This window comes from Eurytemora carolleeae, unplaced genomic scaffold (genome assembly GCF_000591075.1).
Source record: "Eurytemora carolleeae unplaced genomic scaffold, Eaff_2.0 scaffold1376, whole genome shotgun sequence".
Classification (NCBI taxonomy): domain Eukaryota; kingdom Metazoa; phylum Arthropoda; class Copepoda; order Calanoida; family Temoridae; genus Eurytemora; species Eurytemora carolleeae.
Genome location: NW_019397270.1, coordinates 101,308 through 117,146, shown reverse-complemented (window position 1 = coordinate 117,146; position 15,839 = coordinate 101,308). Strand labels below are relative to the sequence as shown.

General features: G+C 30.0%; 2 protein-coding genes across 2 annotated transcripts in view; one reads left to right on the top strand and one right to left on the bottom strand.

Moving 5' to 3' along the window:
- Positions 1 to 15,839, bottom strand: part of LOC111713178 (vacuolar protein sorting-associated protein 13A) — a 29,017-nt gene that overhangs the window by 12,906 nt on the left and 272 nt on the right. The gene's annotated exons all lie outside the window — the stretch shown is intronic.
- On the top strand, positions 27 to 13,927 carry LOC111713172 (fructose-bisphosphate aldolase). Its single transcript, XM_023487990.1, has 14 exons — positions 27 to 39; positions 3,847 to 3,985; positions 4,297 to 4,411; positions 5,352 to 5,396; positions 7,383 to 7,450; positions 7,839 to 7,935; positions 8,214 to 8,277; positions 9,059 to 9,116; positions 9,882 to 10,050; positions 10,557 to 10,626; positions 11,608 to 11,678; positions 12,288 to 12,341; positions 13,232 to 13,302; positions 13,828 to 13,927. Exons 1-14 carry the CDS (start codon positions 27 to 29, stop codon positions 13,865 to 13,867), a joined length of 1,074 nt encoding a protein of 357 aa, XP_023343758.1. The 3' UTR covers positions 13,868 to 13,927.

Below are 15,839 nucleotides of genomic sequence, written 5' to 3'. Positions count from 1 at the left end.
TTTAAAACTGGTTGAACTAGGTACAGATGGTTGAACTAGGTATAGAATTACAGATGGTTTGACTAATGATTCAAGTTTACATAAGCAAGTCAGCAGAATAGTTTGATCTACCCATACCATAGTTCAACTACTTCTCGCCCTTCATAAACTGCCTGCTCCCAGCATTTACTTTAAGGCGCTTTAAGCGTAATTTAAGTGACCCTCCATGCAAAGATGGCAATGTCCGATTGACAACGATACCCTTAAAAGCTTTGTCTGATCAGGTATGTATTAGATATTCATGTTTTTGTTTCTTTAAAATCTTATCTTTCATTTTCGGTTTCTATGAAAAAGTGACTTGCACATTTTATGCTTATAAGCAGCAAAGGAGAAATTATAAGAATTAAACACTTCTGGAGTCCGGAAAACGATCTATCTTCCAAGGTTTCAAGAGTGACATTGTATGGCGTGTTTGCTTAAATGGGCATTTGAAATAACACATACAGTCTATTTATCTGACAACAGAGTGAAATATATTTAAATAATCTATATTAGTTTGTAATACAGTTTTCGTTTTTTTAATTGCTTAAATGTCATCTCATTTCAATTTCATCTCTATTCTTTATTAATCGATCAAATATCTTTTGTACTTTGTTTTTTGTTTGTCTATTAATCGTTTGAATATAAAAGTGATAACGTCCATACGCGTTGTTCCGACAATGGAATTGTCAATCTATAGATTGAGTTTATTTTAACACAGTTAATAAGTTTGCTTTGCCCTTGTGTTGAGCAAAATAATGTTTCTTCAAAAAATTGTTCCATTTACAAACAAATTAATTTTAAGTTCCCGGCTCAGAGGGTGTGAAAATTGTATGTTAAAGAATGCCCAAATAGATTTAAGCGAAGTAATCCAGAGATACTAAATGCATTCATGATAAAAATTATCCTTTCACAAAATTAAATTGGGATTCTTTTTAGCATCTTTAAATCGTTTTAACCGAAACGCTGACACTGTTGTCGACATTGATTTTTTAATCATAGGTTTTTAATTTCTTATTAATTTTTCTGTTTATTTCTAAGTAATTTTTAACCCTATAGAGGCATGGAGGATCTGAATCTAATGTATCCCCACCCCCCCTCCTAGAAAAAGGCCTTAGAGAATAGATATATGGTTAAAATGCATGTTCATAGCCCAATTTTTTAATATCAGCTCATTGAAAAAAAATAAACCGATAAATTTTTTAGGTTGGGTGCTAGGGAGGGCTTAAAAAATGCCAAAATAATGTAAAAAATTTTGAAAAAATATAAAAAAGTAACAAATATTTTAGCTTGTTTCAACAAATATCAGACTAGCGCGACATATGTTTCTACATCCATTTTTTCAGGGCTTTTTAAAAAATGGTTTTTAATCTGTAGCTTCAGTTATGGGATATTTTATTTTATTTTTTTTTTACAAAGAACCGGACCTTTTTACGCCATATACTATGTACTATAGACTATGTACTATGCATAACTTTTTATTTACAAAAATTTTAGTATTTTTATATTTTACAATTCTAGAGCCTGCTTTTTCACATTTAGATTACAAATATTTAAATAACGTCGAGAAGCAATAAAAAACTGGCAAATTTCAAAATATTTGACACTGCAATTAATTTTATTTATGAAGCTATTGTGTACTTACTTACTTCATCGTGAATTTCATAATAAACGTGCTATTAAAGCACGTGCGCTATAAATTTAGTTTTGATTGGTTCCCGGATTTTCTCCAAAAATTTTTAGATATTTCAAAAATATTTTTTTTAAAATTTAAATGAAAATAAAATTGAATCAACTTTATATTTTACTTCTGCATTGTTTCAAAGCTTATTTGATCTATAGAAATAGCCATTGAAATAAGACAAGTATACAAACGTTTCAAAAAATTACCTATAACACTTTTTTGGTACGACGTGCTTTAAAGTTTTTAGACTTAAATTTTCTCAATATCTCGACTGTTCTCGCCTTTTTAGATGATATTTTGTCCCTAGATAAAGCTTGAGACAAAATAAAATCTAAAAAGACTTAAAACCTTCTCGATAAAGAGAAATTTTCTATCAAAAAACTTTAAAACACTTTGAACCAATATAACAGTGTTATGAATAGTATTTACCCCTCCGTGCATTACTGTTTTGTTTCTTTAATTTGCACCAAAGTAGGTTGTACTTAGTTAGTGCCAAACTACTGTATTTTTTTTTTGCTGTGAAGATAAAAATGGTTTAAAATTTCCTTGTAAATTGTACTTATGACACACATTAAATACCGCACGATAGTATTAAATTAGTTTACGATTTTTAGCTAAATCAATGAATAAAAATGATTTAAATTCTTTGGAAATTTTCAAACTTGAAAGAAAAATCATAATGATCGAAGTTTTGATTTAATTTGTATTAAATGTGAATAAAACCTGAAATGTCTGATACTATATTTTATATGTTAACATGTTAAAAGCATGTGATCATATGGTGTCCAAAAAAGTAAAGCTTCCAGCTATAATACCAAAATATTTGGTTTAGAAATAAAATTGGACGATATTTTTGTCTCCTAAATCTGTGACTTAGCAAATATGCCAATGCCCGATTTTAGACGATTACCTTAAAAGCTTTGACTGATCAATATAGTTATAGATATCGGAATGATCAATATCGTTAATGATATCGGACTGATCAATATCGTTATAGATATCAGATTGATCAATATCGTTATAGATATTGGACTAATCAATATCGTTAATGATATCGGACTGATCAATATAGTTATAGATATCAGATTGATCAATATCGTTATAGATATCGGACTGATCAATATCGTTAATGATATCGGACTTATCAATATCGTTATAGATATCGGACTAATCAATATCGTTAATGATATCAGACTTATCAATATCGTTAATTATATCGGACTAATCAATATTGTTAATGATATCGGAGTGATCGATATCGTTATAGATATCGGACTTATCAATATCGTTGATGATATCGGACTTATCAATATCGTTATAGAAATCGGACTAATCAATATCGTTTATGATATAGGACTGATCAATATCGTTAATGATATCGCACAAAAGTTATCAGGACATCCTGAGATCTTGATTTACATCAGACAAAAATCATAGTTCAGTATGAAACTAACATTTGGAATAAAACAAACTATTTTTGGGTTCAATGTTTGAAAACCTATTTTGTGACTTAATGCTCAAGTTCTTTTTTGTTATTTATACCTTTTACATAAGTTTTTATATCATTTCATTTGAAAACTGCATATGTAAAATTTAAATCTACAATTTTTAATCATAAATATTAAAAAGATTGCAGCAATATCAATTTTATTAATTTAAATTTTATTCTGGTTTAGTCTTTATACCCCTTAAAATTTCTTGTAATTTTATATTATTTTAGAAAATAAACAATTTTCAGAAAAAAAGATTAAACCAAATCGCGTCATACTCATAGTTCAGTTACAACTAATAAAACTTGATTAACATCCAGTTTACCGGGACACAATTTCAAGCCTGAAAAATAAGGATTTCTCCATCATCGATGACCAAAATTAGGTTAAAAAGGTACCAAATTGTAAAACATGAATGTCATTGTGAAAATGAATTGCCACTTGCATGAAATCAAGTCCCTTAAAAGTATCATCCGTCCCGGTTAGTACTAACACAACCATAAACTCCGATTTTAACGATTGTTCAGTGAGAAAACGAACGAAATAAATGGAAAATGAAAACGAACAAAATCAATTATTTTTTGAACGATTGAAAAAACGAACATAACGGGTCATTCACGATCGATAAACCAACGAAAAAAAAATATTTAATAGCGTGCACAGAATTTATTTGTTATTCTAGGTCTATTTGTAAGCCTGGCTGTGGTATTCTAGCAGCAGATGAAACCCCCCTAGCTATGCAGGATCGGTTCAAACATCTTGGAATAGATAATACAGAAGAAAATAGACGAAGGTATATTAATACTCTAGCGGTTGATGAAACCTATGGAAGATCATTCTGAACAAACTGTTCACAATTTTGAAATACAATGGTAAGCTCGAAGTAAATTTTTAATAATAACAAAATATTATATTGCTTTGACGTTTTCGTTGGGAAAAAAACTCTGATCATATCTTGAGGAGAAAAATATTCTCTTTAATTGGAAAACTCTTTATAATTTCTAAAATCAAATAATCAAAAAAAAATTTCAAACGATAAAAAACGGGTTTAATTTAACTGTCCCAAAAATTAGTTGTCCCAAAGATCAACTGTTATGTTTTTAGATATCGTCAGCTGTTGTTCAGCTGTCCTAAAGATCAGCTGACTTCACTGTCAGCTGTTATTTTACAATCAGAGACACTTTACCAGAAAACTGATGATGGCCGACCAATTATTGAGGTAAAAAAGTAAAATCTTTTATTAATTTCTTCTTCCATTTAAAAAATTAAAAATGACAGATCGTTGCAATTTTAGAGATTTAGGCTGTCATTAAAGAGTGAGAAAAATAAAATGGCGATAAATATAAATTCTAATTAAATCAGGACCCGATCACTACTAGTTTTACTTCTATCCGTTGCATCTATAGCAGTTGAAAACAATTAATGCCCAAAAGCGTTAATGATAAGGATTCAGTCTAACCCCCTTAAATTTTTCGCGAACACTCCCTTTAAAGTCTCCCTTTGTGAGTATAGGATAGTATGAAAAGAAGAATAATTATGACTTCTATAGAAACTAGACCTAAACCATGGATTTATCAGAAATCCAATAACAGAAATTTCTAGTTAACAAGTAAACTTCATAAAAATAAAAGTAATAATACAAGTTTTGGTCTAAGAATCTGGATGTTTTCTTGTTATTTTCTTTTTTATCTTTTCTGGGAGAAGTATACTTTTCTTAATCTTTACTCTAAATGACTGAAATGGGAGTTGGAAACATAGGAAGGGGGGGATTTTAGGAAGAGCGTGGGATCATAGAAAGGAGGGAGAGGGGGGTAATCACAGAAGAGGGGAGNAAAAATTGTTTTATCTTTTTCTTAGATAGTTGCGCAAGCGACAATAGAAATAATCAAATTCAAAACAAATTAATTAAAAAATATTATAAAATATAAACTATATACAAATGTGGCGAAAGATAATCGATGACTATAGGTTGTAATATCTGAATGATTTGTTTAAAATTAAATTGATTTTTTTACGATCTAAGTCGTATGTTGCACGTCTTTACCAATTTTCTCTTTATAGACGCAACAGATAGAAATAAGATCAGTAGCGATCAAAAGCGCTTTTTTATCGCATTAAGCCTATACCCCCTTTCATTTTTCGCGAACACACCCTTTAAGGTTGTAAAAGATCTCGGAATTGTTCCTGGAATTACTCTGGACAAGGTAAAATATTATTTTAATAAAAAACCTTTTCTGATTTTATGAACATTTATTTTCCGGGAGATTAAATATATGTTCTGGAGATAAACAAGATTTATTTTCCGCGGGAGATTAAATAAATTTTCTGGAGAGTAACAAGATTTATTTGCTGGAAATTGAACCGTTTTTCCTGGAGATTAAACCTTATTTCTCGGAGATAAAATAACATTTCGTGGAGATTGAGAAATATTTCCTGAAAATTAAGAAATATTTCCTGGAAATTAAGAAATATTTCCTAGAAATTAAGAAATATTTCCTCGAAATTAAGAAATATTTCCTAGAGATTAAGAAATATTTCCTGGAGATTAAACAAAAATGAAAATATTTCCGAGAAAGAAATGCTCAAACAAAACAAAAAAGAAATGTTTCTTTACCACAAACTCAAACTTTCCCTATATCCCTATATCTTTTCAACCTGATGGTGTAGATCTTAACTATTTATAACTATTATTTTTTTAATCTAAATATTTATATTTCCGAGTCTAATAAATGTTTACATTTTTTTTTAACATATGTTATACGATTATTACATTTAAAATTGTACTGATAGTTAGAACTAATTCTTTGTATTTATGGATTAAGTTTTTAAGTTTTTTTTACATAAATTATTTTTTTTTGGATTTAAACTTTTGTGTTTCAGAATTAGTATGGTATGAAATAGATAAGATCTACAATGTCGGGTTACAAAGATATAGGAGTTAGAAAATCAAAGTTTTTGTCAAAGACTCAATTCCTCTTCTAAAAAAAAGTGTTTTAAATATATTGATTATGTTTGCATATAAGCAGTAAAAAAGTGGCAGGACAGGATACTATAGCTCTCATAAAACCTGGAATACATATGCATATTGTATAGAATAAAACCTGGAATACATATGCATATTGTATAGAATAAAACCTGGAATACATATGCATATTGTATAGAATAAAACCTNATATTGTATATTTCAGCTAATTAGATTGAGATAAATGTTTTAAAGGAATGTTCACATATTATTAAATTTGGTTCGTTTTTTTTATCAAATAATGCTTGATTACACGACTGAAATCTTATATGTTTTTAATCATAACTCAACTAAACAAAGAGCTATTTAGAAGAATAAAAATTCTTTTAACCATTCTGCTCAAAATTAAAATTTTGGAAAGTTTTTATAATTGTTCTTTTACGATCTGTAAACTTGGACTCTGTCAGAAGATAAAAGACCCATATCTGATGTCAAAACCATGCATAAAGAAATTGAATTTTTGTCACAAGCTAAGATTTTTAAATCCCTATATCTTTGTGACCTGATTTTTAAACCTTTGATATTTCAAACTTTATTATTGGATTATTCGATCTAACAGAATAAATAGTTTGACATATCAAAGATCTACGACATTGCATTGGGTTGCCAAGATATAGGGATCAGAAAATACCAGTTTTTGACAAAAACTAAATTCCTTTGTATTATCAGTAAAACATTGTTGTGTGTTTAACAAAATGATTTTCCTTGCTGTCCGGGTCTACACTGTTTGATCGAAAGTTTTCAGGAATTACAATTTTTTTCGTGAAATAAGGCAAAATTGTATTATGTTCAATGTATTTTACATATAACAAAATCATGAGGTAATTACTTTAATTAATTTTCAAGTTAAACATTGTGAGAGTTTCTGTTGTCAAATTCTATCGATCAATATGAAGAAAATTTAAAGATTGTATTATCAGTTTTCAGCCTTTTACCTATCTGAATAACAGGGGGCAAAATTTAATGAATTTAAGCAAGGTCGCTGAACTGCGTACTGTCGACGATTCAAATACTTTTCTGTAGTTCTGCAGTGTATAGTTGTTTACATAGGAGTTGAATTGGTGATACTGGATTTGTCCATGTCCTATACAGGATAACTACCATGCAGAACTATAAATAAATATTTGAATCAATCTACATATAGCTCAAATTCATTAAATTTGGTCAGGGTTGGATTAGTCTTGGTTCTGGAAATAGCGAGGTTTTTACTCAAGGACTGGATGGTTTGGATAAAAGGTTAGTAGATTTATATTTATATTCTTTGCTTATCTGTTTGTCTGTCCATTTGTATCCAAACGTCAAAACGGCTGAACCGATCCGGCCCCTTTCCTCCTTTTTATTTGATTAAACTTGATTTGATTAAAAATAAAACCAAGTAAACTTGCGCAATACCCATTGATACTCCCTGAGGCGTAAGTAAACATGGATCGTTTTCAATTTCTGTAAAACGAACTGATCGTTTCGTTAACGATGTAAAAAAAACGATCGTTTTGAAAAGAAGCAGTAGTTTTTTTATTCTTAGTTTCGTTCACATAGCTAGAGGAAACCCTTTTTTTTCTAAGATTTGTTAGTTTTGAAAAAACGAAACGGAAAATATTCATTTTTCATTTTAAAACAACCCAAGATGTGAGGAGTATGCTAGTTTGGGATGCAAGTTTGCAAAATGGAGGATGGTGGTTAATATTGGAGACCATATCCCGACATATCAAGCAATTCTGGAGGTTAGAAACGTTTGATATTAATACATGCATGATTGAATTAAATCTTTTCTTGGGGGCTGGGGGGGGGGGGGGGGGGATTTAAAAAAGAGCTTTCTTTGTTTTTAAAGTCTTTATAGTCTCGTTAGTTTCTTACGTCATTAAACTTATTTATCTTTGCAATATCATTTGATATGTTAATAAAAGATTATGTTTGGAGAGTTTCTATATTTTTATAATTATAGTCGTTCTAAACACTCAACCTTTGTGGGTAACCCTGTATTTTTACAAATACTTATTAGGGTGCAAGAAGCACTGCAATGTATGCTAAAATTGCCCAGAGAAATGGCCTTGTTCCTATCATAGGTAAAGTAAATAAGGTATAGGGGTTAGGGTTCACATTTTACTGTAATAAGGACTGCTGGATCTAGCTTTATAAAAACAATTACAAAGATTATAAACATAGTTGAGAGTTTAATGACCAGGACATCATGGCCCTTTGAAATCCATTTTTACACACTTTTCTTAAATTACGGTAAACCAGTTTCTGAGCAGTTTCAATACATAATAATTTAATTTTAAAACCCTATTCATTCTACCTTAGTTCTTGGGTAAAACAGTCGTCGTCGCAAACGAAGACGAATTTCGATTTAAATTTGCTATTTCTGCCAAGCTTTTAAACATCCTGGATACACATAAACATGGAAACCTGTCTATTAATAGCTTCTCTTTGTTAACTTTTGAACTTGTCATTTGAAAAATCAAAACTAAAATAGAGAAGTCGTCTTCAATATATTGTTATTAACACCGATTACTGTAATCAACCCTTAGGTTCCAATGAACAATAATCTATTAAAGCCATTTAATTTTTTTAAATTTTGTTCCAAAAGATTTCATTTTTTAATCTTTTATTACAACTTTTCAGTAACTAAGTTTTGAAGGTATAAATAACTATATCTGAATTGTATTAAGAAAAAAAATCTTAACAACTTTTTTTTGAAAAATCTAATTAGCCTTTATTACTTCAAAGAACGGTTCTAAATGGAAAAATTTTCCGGAATAAGTTAAATTGTCCAAAAGTTTCGGAAATATCTAAAAAATAACTCAATTAAAAAAGATTATTTTTTTGTGAACATATGTTTTCCAGAACCTGATATTGGTAGAGGAGGAGAGCATACCGCACAAAGATGTCTTCAGGAACATTTTCAAATAAATATTTTTAAATTTTCTTATTTTCGAAAATTCATTTAATAATTCATTTCTGAATGTGAGAGTTTGTAGTTATTCAACTCGGTTTTAAACCTTCTATTTTTTCCCGTTAAACTTAATTTACCATTCACAATGGTATTCTTTAAACCTTCATTTCATCCAAAATTTTAAAGAAATCGTCTTTTTTAAAGAGTTTAATTCTTATAATTTTCTTTCATTGTTTCTACAGAAGAAGTGCTAAGTCACTTTAGTATAGAAACCAAAATTGACAATAATACAGGGTGTCCCAAAAACATGGGAATTCAGTGACGAATTCGATATCGTCTTTGTTATGAATTAGCATTGTAATACCTAATTTCAAAAGCCATTATTATTATGTCTGCTAGAGTTTATTTAATGAAAAGGGTAAAAGACTGCAAAGATGTGTCTATAATGTCTCCCAAGATGAACAGTGAATTCGGACAAGTTTACTCTGTTTGTATACTGTAATTTTCTTGTTTTACTAAGTACAACCGGTTGCAGTCAAAACATAACAAACAAAATGTAAACATAGCAGACGAAACTCTTACAGATTACAGCTATTGTCATCATCAAATGTCTATAGAAAGCACTGTGACATTGACTTGCTACATTTGTTGCATAAAACGTGCTGGGTCGTCTTTATACTAGATAGTCCAGACAGGACAGTACGACTGAATGCATATTCACTGCACGTTTTACCGGCTCGGATCATTTAACTTTTAGAGTATTTGGGGAACCAGGTTGCGAGAAATCAGTTTATTTAACCCCTTTAATCTAATTCTTCGGAGCAAAAAAGATATTTTTGAGGACATTTTTATTTTAAAGGCTCTGGCAGATTACCATATCTATTTGGAGGGGACTCTTCTCAAGCCAAATATGGTAACTAGTGGCCTCAAATGCCCTGAACAGGTATCAAATAAACCAATAAAGGAAATGATCCACAAACTCTAATTTATTTCCTAATTTATCTGCAACCCGATGATATTTCAACAATTCTTTTAGATCAAATACACCATCAGGTTGCAAATATATTGGGATTTGGATTAGAATAATTTGAGTGTGGGTCAAATCTCAGCTTCTTTCACCGTACAATCATAAATAAACGCGTCACACTAAAGTATTGATTTAACTTACAAAAATGTTCGTTAAAAAACCAGAATAAAGCGGAATGAAATGTTTTGAAATTTGTTGCCATCGTTATTTATTTATCTCGACTTTGAAGTGTCGCAACGTCTTGACTTTTGATTTTACCTCTCTAACTCAAATACTTTTTTGTAGCTCTAGACAGGTACTTTTTTAACCTATAAAGCGTTTTTTTTTCATAATTTCTGGTTTGAGAAGTAATTGGTAAATTATCATCGACTTTTGAGACCTTACAACCTTTGTCAAACAGTATAATATATTCTATTTACAAGGCTACTCCTGAGGAGGTTGCTGAGCTGACAATGCAAGCTCTAACTAGGCATGTTCCTCCAGCAGTACCAGGTACTGAGCTATTCACAGTTTACATGTTGCCTGAATGATAAATCAGACCAAGAAAAAATAAATATATTCTGCATACTATACAAAATGAGAAATACATATTGCTTTATTAGGTATGTTCAGAACGGCAAATTAGCTTTTCAGGGGGGGGGGGGGTTATACAGATAATGCGTGAATCTTGGAAAAAATTATTGTCTGCAGCTTTAAAAACAATTACCATTCGCTTAAAAATTGCAATTTGTAAATCATATAAAAATGAAAATACCCAATTTATTAAAAATATTACATATTGCATGATTCGAACCAGAACAGCATTTTATCGAACAAAACTGGACTCGAGTTTCTTTTTTGATATCTACAAAACTCTTAAACCAATTCATGAAACCAAACCGGGTTTCATTACGATACGCTGTCTCAAGTTTCGGGCTCTACTAACTATCATCGTACCATTCCGGCCGGGATTACCGCTAATTAATTGCTTCTTGTTTGGAAATTGAACTAAATCACATAGCTATTAGTAAAATAAGATTGCACTAAGCTGTTGGGCCTGGAATGAAAATTTTAAAAAGATTTAGACTTTTTTTAAATCGTCATTTTAATATCTCTATATTTTTCTCATTAGAAAACAATTAAATTTAATATGAATGTTAAACGTGATAGAAATTATTTGTGGAATATGTTAAAGAGATTTTCGCTAAGTAAAATTATACTTACATAATTTTAATATAACATTAAGATAAGATCTTAACATTTTGTGGAAAATATAAGACTAATTGAAGTCTACCTACAGAAATGTTCTTGGGATTTTCTCAAGAGAAAGTTGATTCTTTGAAATATAAGAATCTAATATTTTTGAAGCCTCTGAAGAATAAAGGGCAAGTGAAAGTGAATTGTAAGGAAACTGTTTTACAACTCTCTAAGATCTCATCATAGTTTTGTTGAAAATATATAAATTAAATATAATTGAAATACATTGTTATTTAGGAATTTTCTTTCTGTCTGGAGGACAATCTGAGAAAATGTCTACTGATAATCTAGAAGCCATCAACAAACAGGTTTTTATAAAATAACAAATTTAACGGCTATTAAAAAAATAAAATATCATCCTTTAAAAAGTCAATGCAATCCAGGCAATTCTGCTAATTAGATCTACAATTACTAAGATTAAAAGTTTTTCGAAGGATTTGAAGTGCTTCAAGACCTGGAAATAAAACATTATTCAATTTTATCGTTACTAGACTTTTAGGGCGCTTCGCGCCCATCTTCTATTTAAATTGTGAACATGTTCTTTTTGTTTACATTCCAAAACAAAGAAGAAAAACATTTTGCGGATTTTTAAAAAAAATTCGCGGATTTACAAGAATTTAATTTTTTTTTACAAAATTAAAAACCTTTAAAACACATTTTTTCTTATTTTTATCATTCATGAACCTTCCCTGTGTTCACGTGATGTTCCACAAAAAATTTGGGCCCGATCGGTTTAGCCGTTTTGAAGTTTATTGGATACAAACAGATAGACAAACAGACAGACAAGCTAAATTTTGTTAGATTAAATAATCTAAGTTTAGTATATCAAAGGATAACACCACATAAGAGATATAGAAAATCAGAGTTTGTTTCAAAGACTAAATTCCAAATATCTATAAAATATAACACTATTTCAGACTGGATACTCCAGACCTTGGATGACTTCGTTCTGCTTTGGACGGGCTCTTCAGGTTTATAAAAAGCATTCTGATTTGCGAAAAAAAATAATGATTATTTATTTATTTATTTGTTTGTTTTCAAAATAGTGAATTTTGTTTGTAAACATGCACCCTAAGTTTGATAATAAAATTCGATTCTCGAAATTTCTATTATGTGCACCTTCAAGAATTTTAAGTCACATTATCAACAGTCACACTCCTCTGCCGCTTTAGTAATTGTAAATTAGCGGTACAGTCCAAAGTAGAACTGCAAAGGTTGGCCCAGCTCGGATATTTAAATGTACACCGGTGGGACGTGCAGTAAGACGTACATCTTATTAAGAGTAAGAACCATAAAACTGTGGAAATTAAACAATCTTTAAGTATAGATTTTGTAACAAAGATAAAAAATAAACTTATTAATTGAAAAGGTCTGTGTGCCTGCAGCACCATTTAAAATCGTAAGTTGAGTTTAATAGTCGTCTTTATATTCCACTGTTAGAGTGGTTTGATAAAAATATTTGGCTGTTTCCCATGCTATTTGCATATAACCTTATGTAAATATACTTATTCATGATAAATTCTGACATTCGGATAATTTATTAGGAATAATCCATTTATAAAAGTCTCAAGGGGTTTGTTTTGTCTTGTACATCACATGTCGTAATCATATAATGCAATAAACTATTTTCTTTTTTTTTATGCTGACAATTATGAATTATATTTTTTTGTAAATAATAAAACAGTCAGCTGTTGCCTCGAGTTAAGCACTTTGTTGCTTCGAATTAAAATTTTTAACTGTAACTATCAAGTTTAAGCATTGTAGATTAGCGCTAGATTATTCAAAAGTTCTGACCCCAGGTCAAATCCTGTATGAGCGTAGTCCTGATCTCGAAACTTTTAAATATAAATTTAATGTTCAGGATAGTTGCAGAGAGGCCTGGATGGGGAAGGATGAAAATATTAAGGCTGCACAGGAGAAATTTCTAATCAGGTTAAAAAAAAGTTTAATTGTGCATCAGCACAGGGTTACCCAGAAAAGATGAGACTGTAAAGACGACCCAACATATCACCATTTGAAGCTTGATTTTTGGTTTCTGCATTCAATTGAGTATATTGATGGTTTACGAAATGATTAAGAACAGAAATATGGCAGTTTTTAGCCTACAGGAACCTTAAACGCAAGACAACGGACCAAACAAATTAACTTGTTAATTCCGTACAAGTCTTTGAAGTTTCATTCGTTGTGGGTGACCCTGTACTAAAAAGAGTAAATTTAAAAACTTTAGAAATGATGGAGTAAATTTTTTTATTGCACTTTCAGAATATGAATAATGAGGGGTGGGTTGTCACATGATTCCCCTCAAAGGCAATATATTTCTCTAGACCCCAACCCCACCCCAACCCAGTTTGTTAAGCTTGAATTATATATAAAGTGAGCTTTACTCTCATGCTTGATAAAAGATAAAATAAAAGATATTTATCTTTTCACTTCAAACTTTAAACTTTTAATTTTCAGAGTGTCAGAGAATGGAAAAGCAGCAAAACTTTCTGAATAATAATTTTCAGTTTAACTCTTAGAAAATAGTTTTTGAAATATATTTGATAAACTAGGAAAATTTAATTTTAATTTGAAAATGTATGAAAATACTTCCAAGTGTTTAATGGTTGTTTAGTTTGCATATTGTATATTTCAGCTAATTAAATGTTAATAATAGTTTTGCTAGTATGGGAACCCAGGTTTACTCTATAAAAGTCAACCTTCTCAACCTAGAATTTTAAAACCAAGCTAAGTACAATTGTCTTTCGGCTCAATATAGAGTTTTTAAATTAAAACTAGAACATTTCCCTGGTTCCACCGAGTTCCCCAATCAAAATTAGAGGCAAGTCGGTCAACGTAAGAACATTTTGAACGGACATACAAAAACAGAAATTATTATGCTTTATATTTACTATTTAAAACACTAATTTTTTTTGGTTCGCAGTATAATTTAGTTTTTTAACTTGAATTTTCTCTTAGATATCGATGTAGAACAAGTTTAAGTCCCAAAACTTTAGAACGCGTTGTGCCAAATTAATGTGTTATGAGGCAATTTAAAAAATGTTTGTGCACTATGGTAAGCTTTTGACAATATTTAAATAAAAAATAACATCAATTTAAATTCTGTTTAATTAAAAAAGATTTGACAAAATTTTTTGTAACTTTTTTAGAAAATCCGGGAACCAATTAAAATTTATAACACGGTGCTATATTAGGATGATCAATTTAGAGCACCGCAGTAAGCATAAAAGATAAAGTACACAAAAGTTATTGATATCGATACTTAGTGGAGTGCTACAACTTATATTTTTTTTTAAATCCTTTTCCTAAATGTTAAAATTCTTTTGGTTTAAAAAAATCGTTTGGAAAAACAACGACATAAGAGTCTTTAAGTGATTTGTGAAAATGATTTTTCCTGGGGGGTGCCCCCCCCCCCCTTACCTAGTGCCCCTGTTTGAGCGCTTTCTAACCAACAATAAATGTTTATTGCAAGTATAATCACTGATTATGACATATATATTTATATATCTACTAGAAATTCAAGGCGCTTCGCGCCCTTCTTTCTAGCCTTAGAGGGCGCTTCGCGCCCATCTTCTAAATTAGTTTTGAACATGTTCTCTTTGTGTACATCGTAAAACAAAACAAAAATAATTCGCGGATTTTCACAAAAAATTTCGCGGATTTTCAAAATTTTTAAAAATTTAATGACGATCGAATTTTGATGGAGACAAATATTTGAAATTTTGATTTTCATAAACCTTCCCTGGGGTCCCTAGATGTCCCACAAAAAATTTGGGCCCGATCGGTTCAGCCGTTTTGACGTTTATTGGATACAAACAAACAAACAAACAGACAAACAGACAGACAGACAGACAAGCCAAATTTATATATAGATAAACGTAAAAAAAATACAATTAGACCTGGAAAGGGACTTTAGATGTAGTTTTAAGAAATCTTCTTTTTGTAGTAAGGCATGTTAAAAATTAAAATTAAAATCAACTTTATTTTTTGACTTTTGCTTTGTTTAAAGCTTATTTGAACTATAGAAATAGCCATTGAAATAAGACAAGTACACAAATATAGCTCTATTATATTAGCATGACTTGCTTCGAAGTTTTTGGACTTAAATTTTTTCTATATCTTGAAGGTTCTCGCCTTTTTAGATTTTATTTTGTCTCTCGCTAAAGCTCGGGACAAAATATAATTTAAAAGACTTGAACCTTCTCGATAAAGAGAAAATTTCTGTCTAAAAACTTAATAACACTGCGAGCCAAAATAACAGTGTTATAAATAGTTAATACAGTTGTGTGATCTTTTCGTATTGTAACTTTAATACGATACTTTAGACCTGTATATTCTAATTAAAATATGCTATTTTCCAAATACTAGCTTGGAAACCCAGCTTTGTCTGAAAACTAAACTTTAAATCACTCAACTTTGAATTTCTAAACAAAGTTGTAATATACTAAAATGTGAGACAAATCGGTCAA

Bases quoted from the DNA above. Each gene is read 5' to 3' on its own strand.
- LOC111713172 (XM_023487990.1), top strand. The intron at 10,051-10,556 runs GTATCAAATAAA...TCTATTTACAAG, and splicing joins GCCTCAAATGCCCTGAACAG to GCTACTCCTGAGGAGGTTGC. The intron at 11,679-12,287 runs GTTTTTATAAAA...ACACTATTTCAG, and splicing joins TAGAAGCCATCAACAAACAG to ACTGGATACTCCAGACCTTG.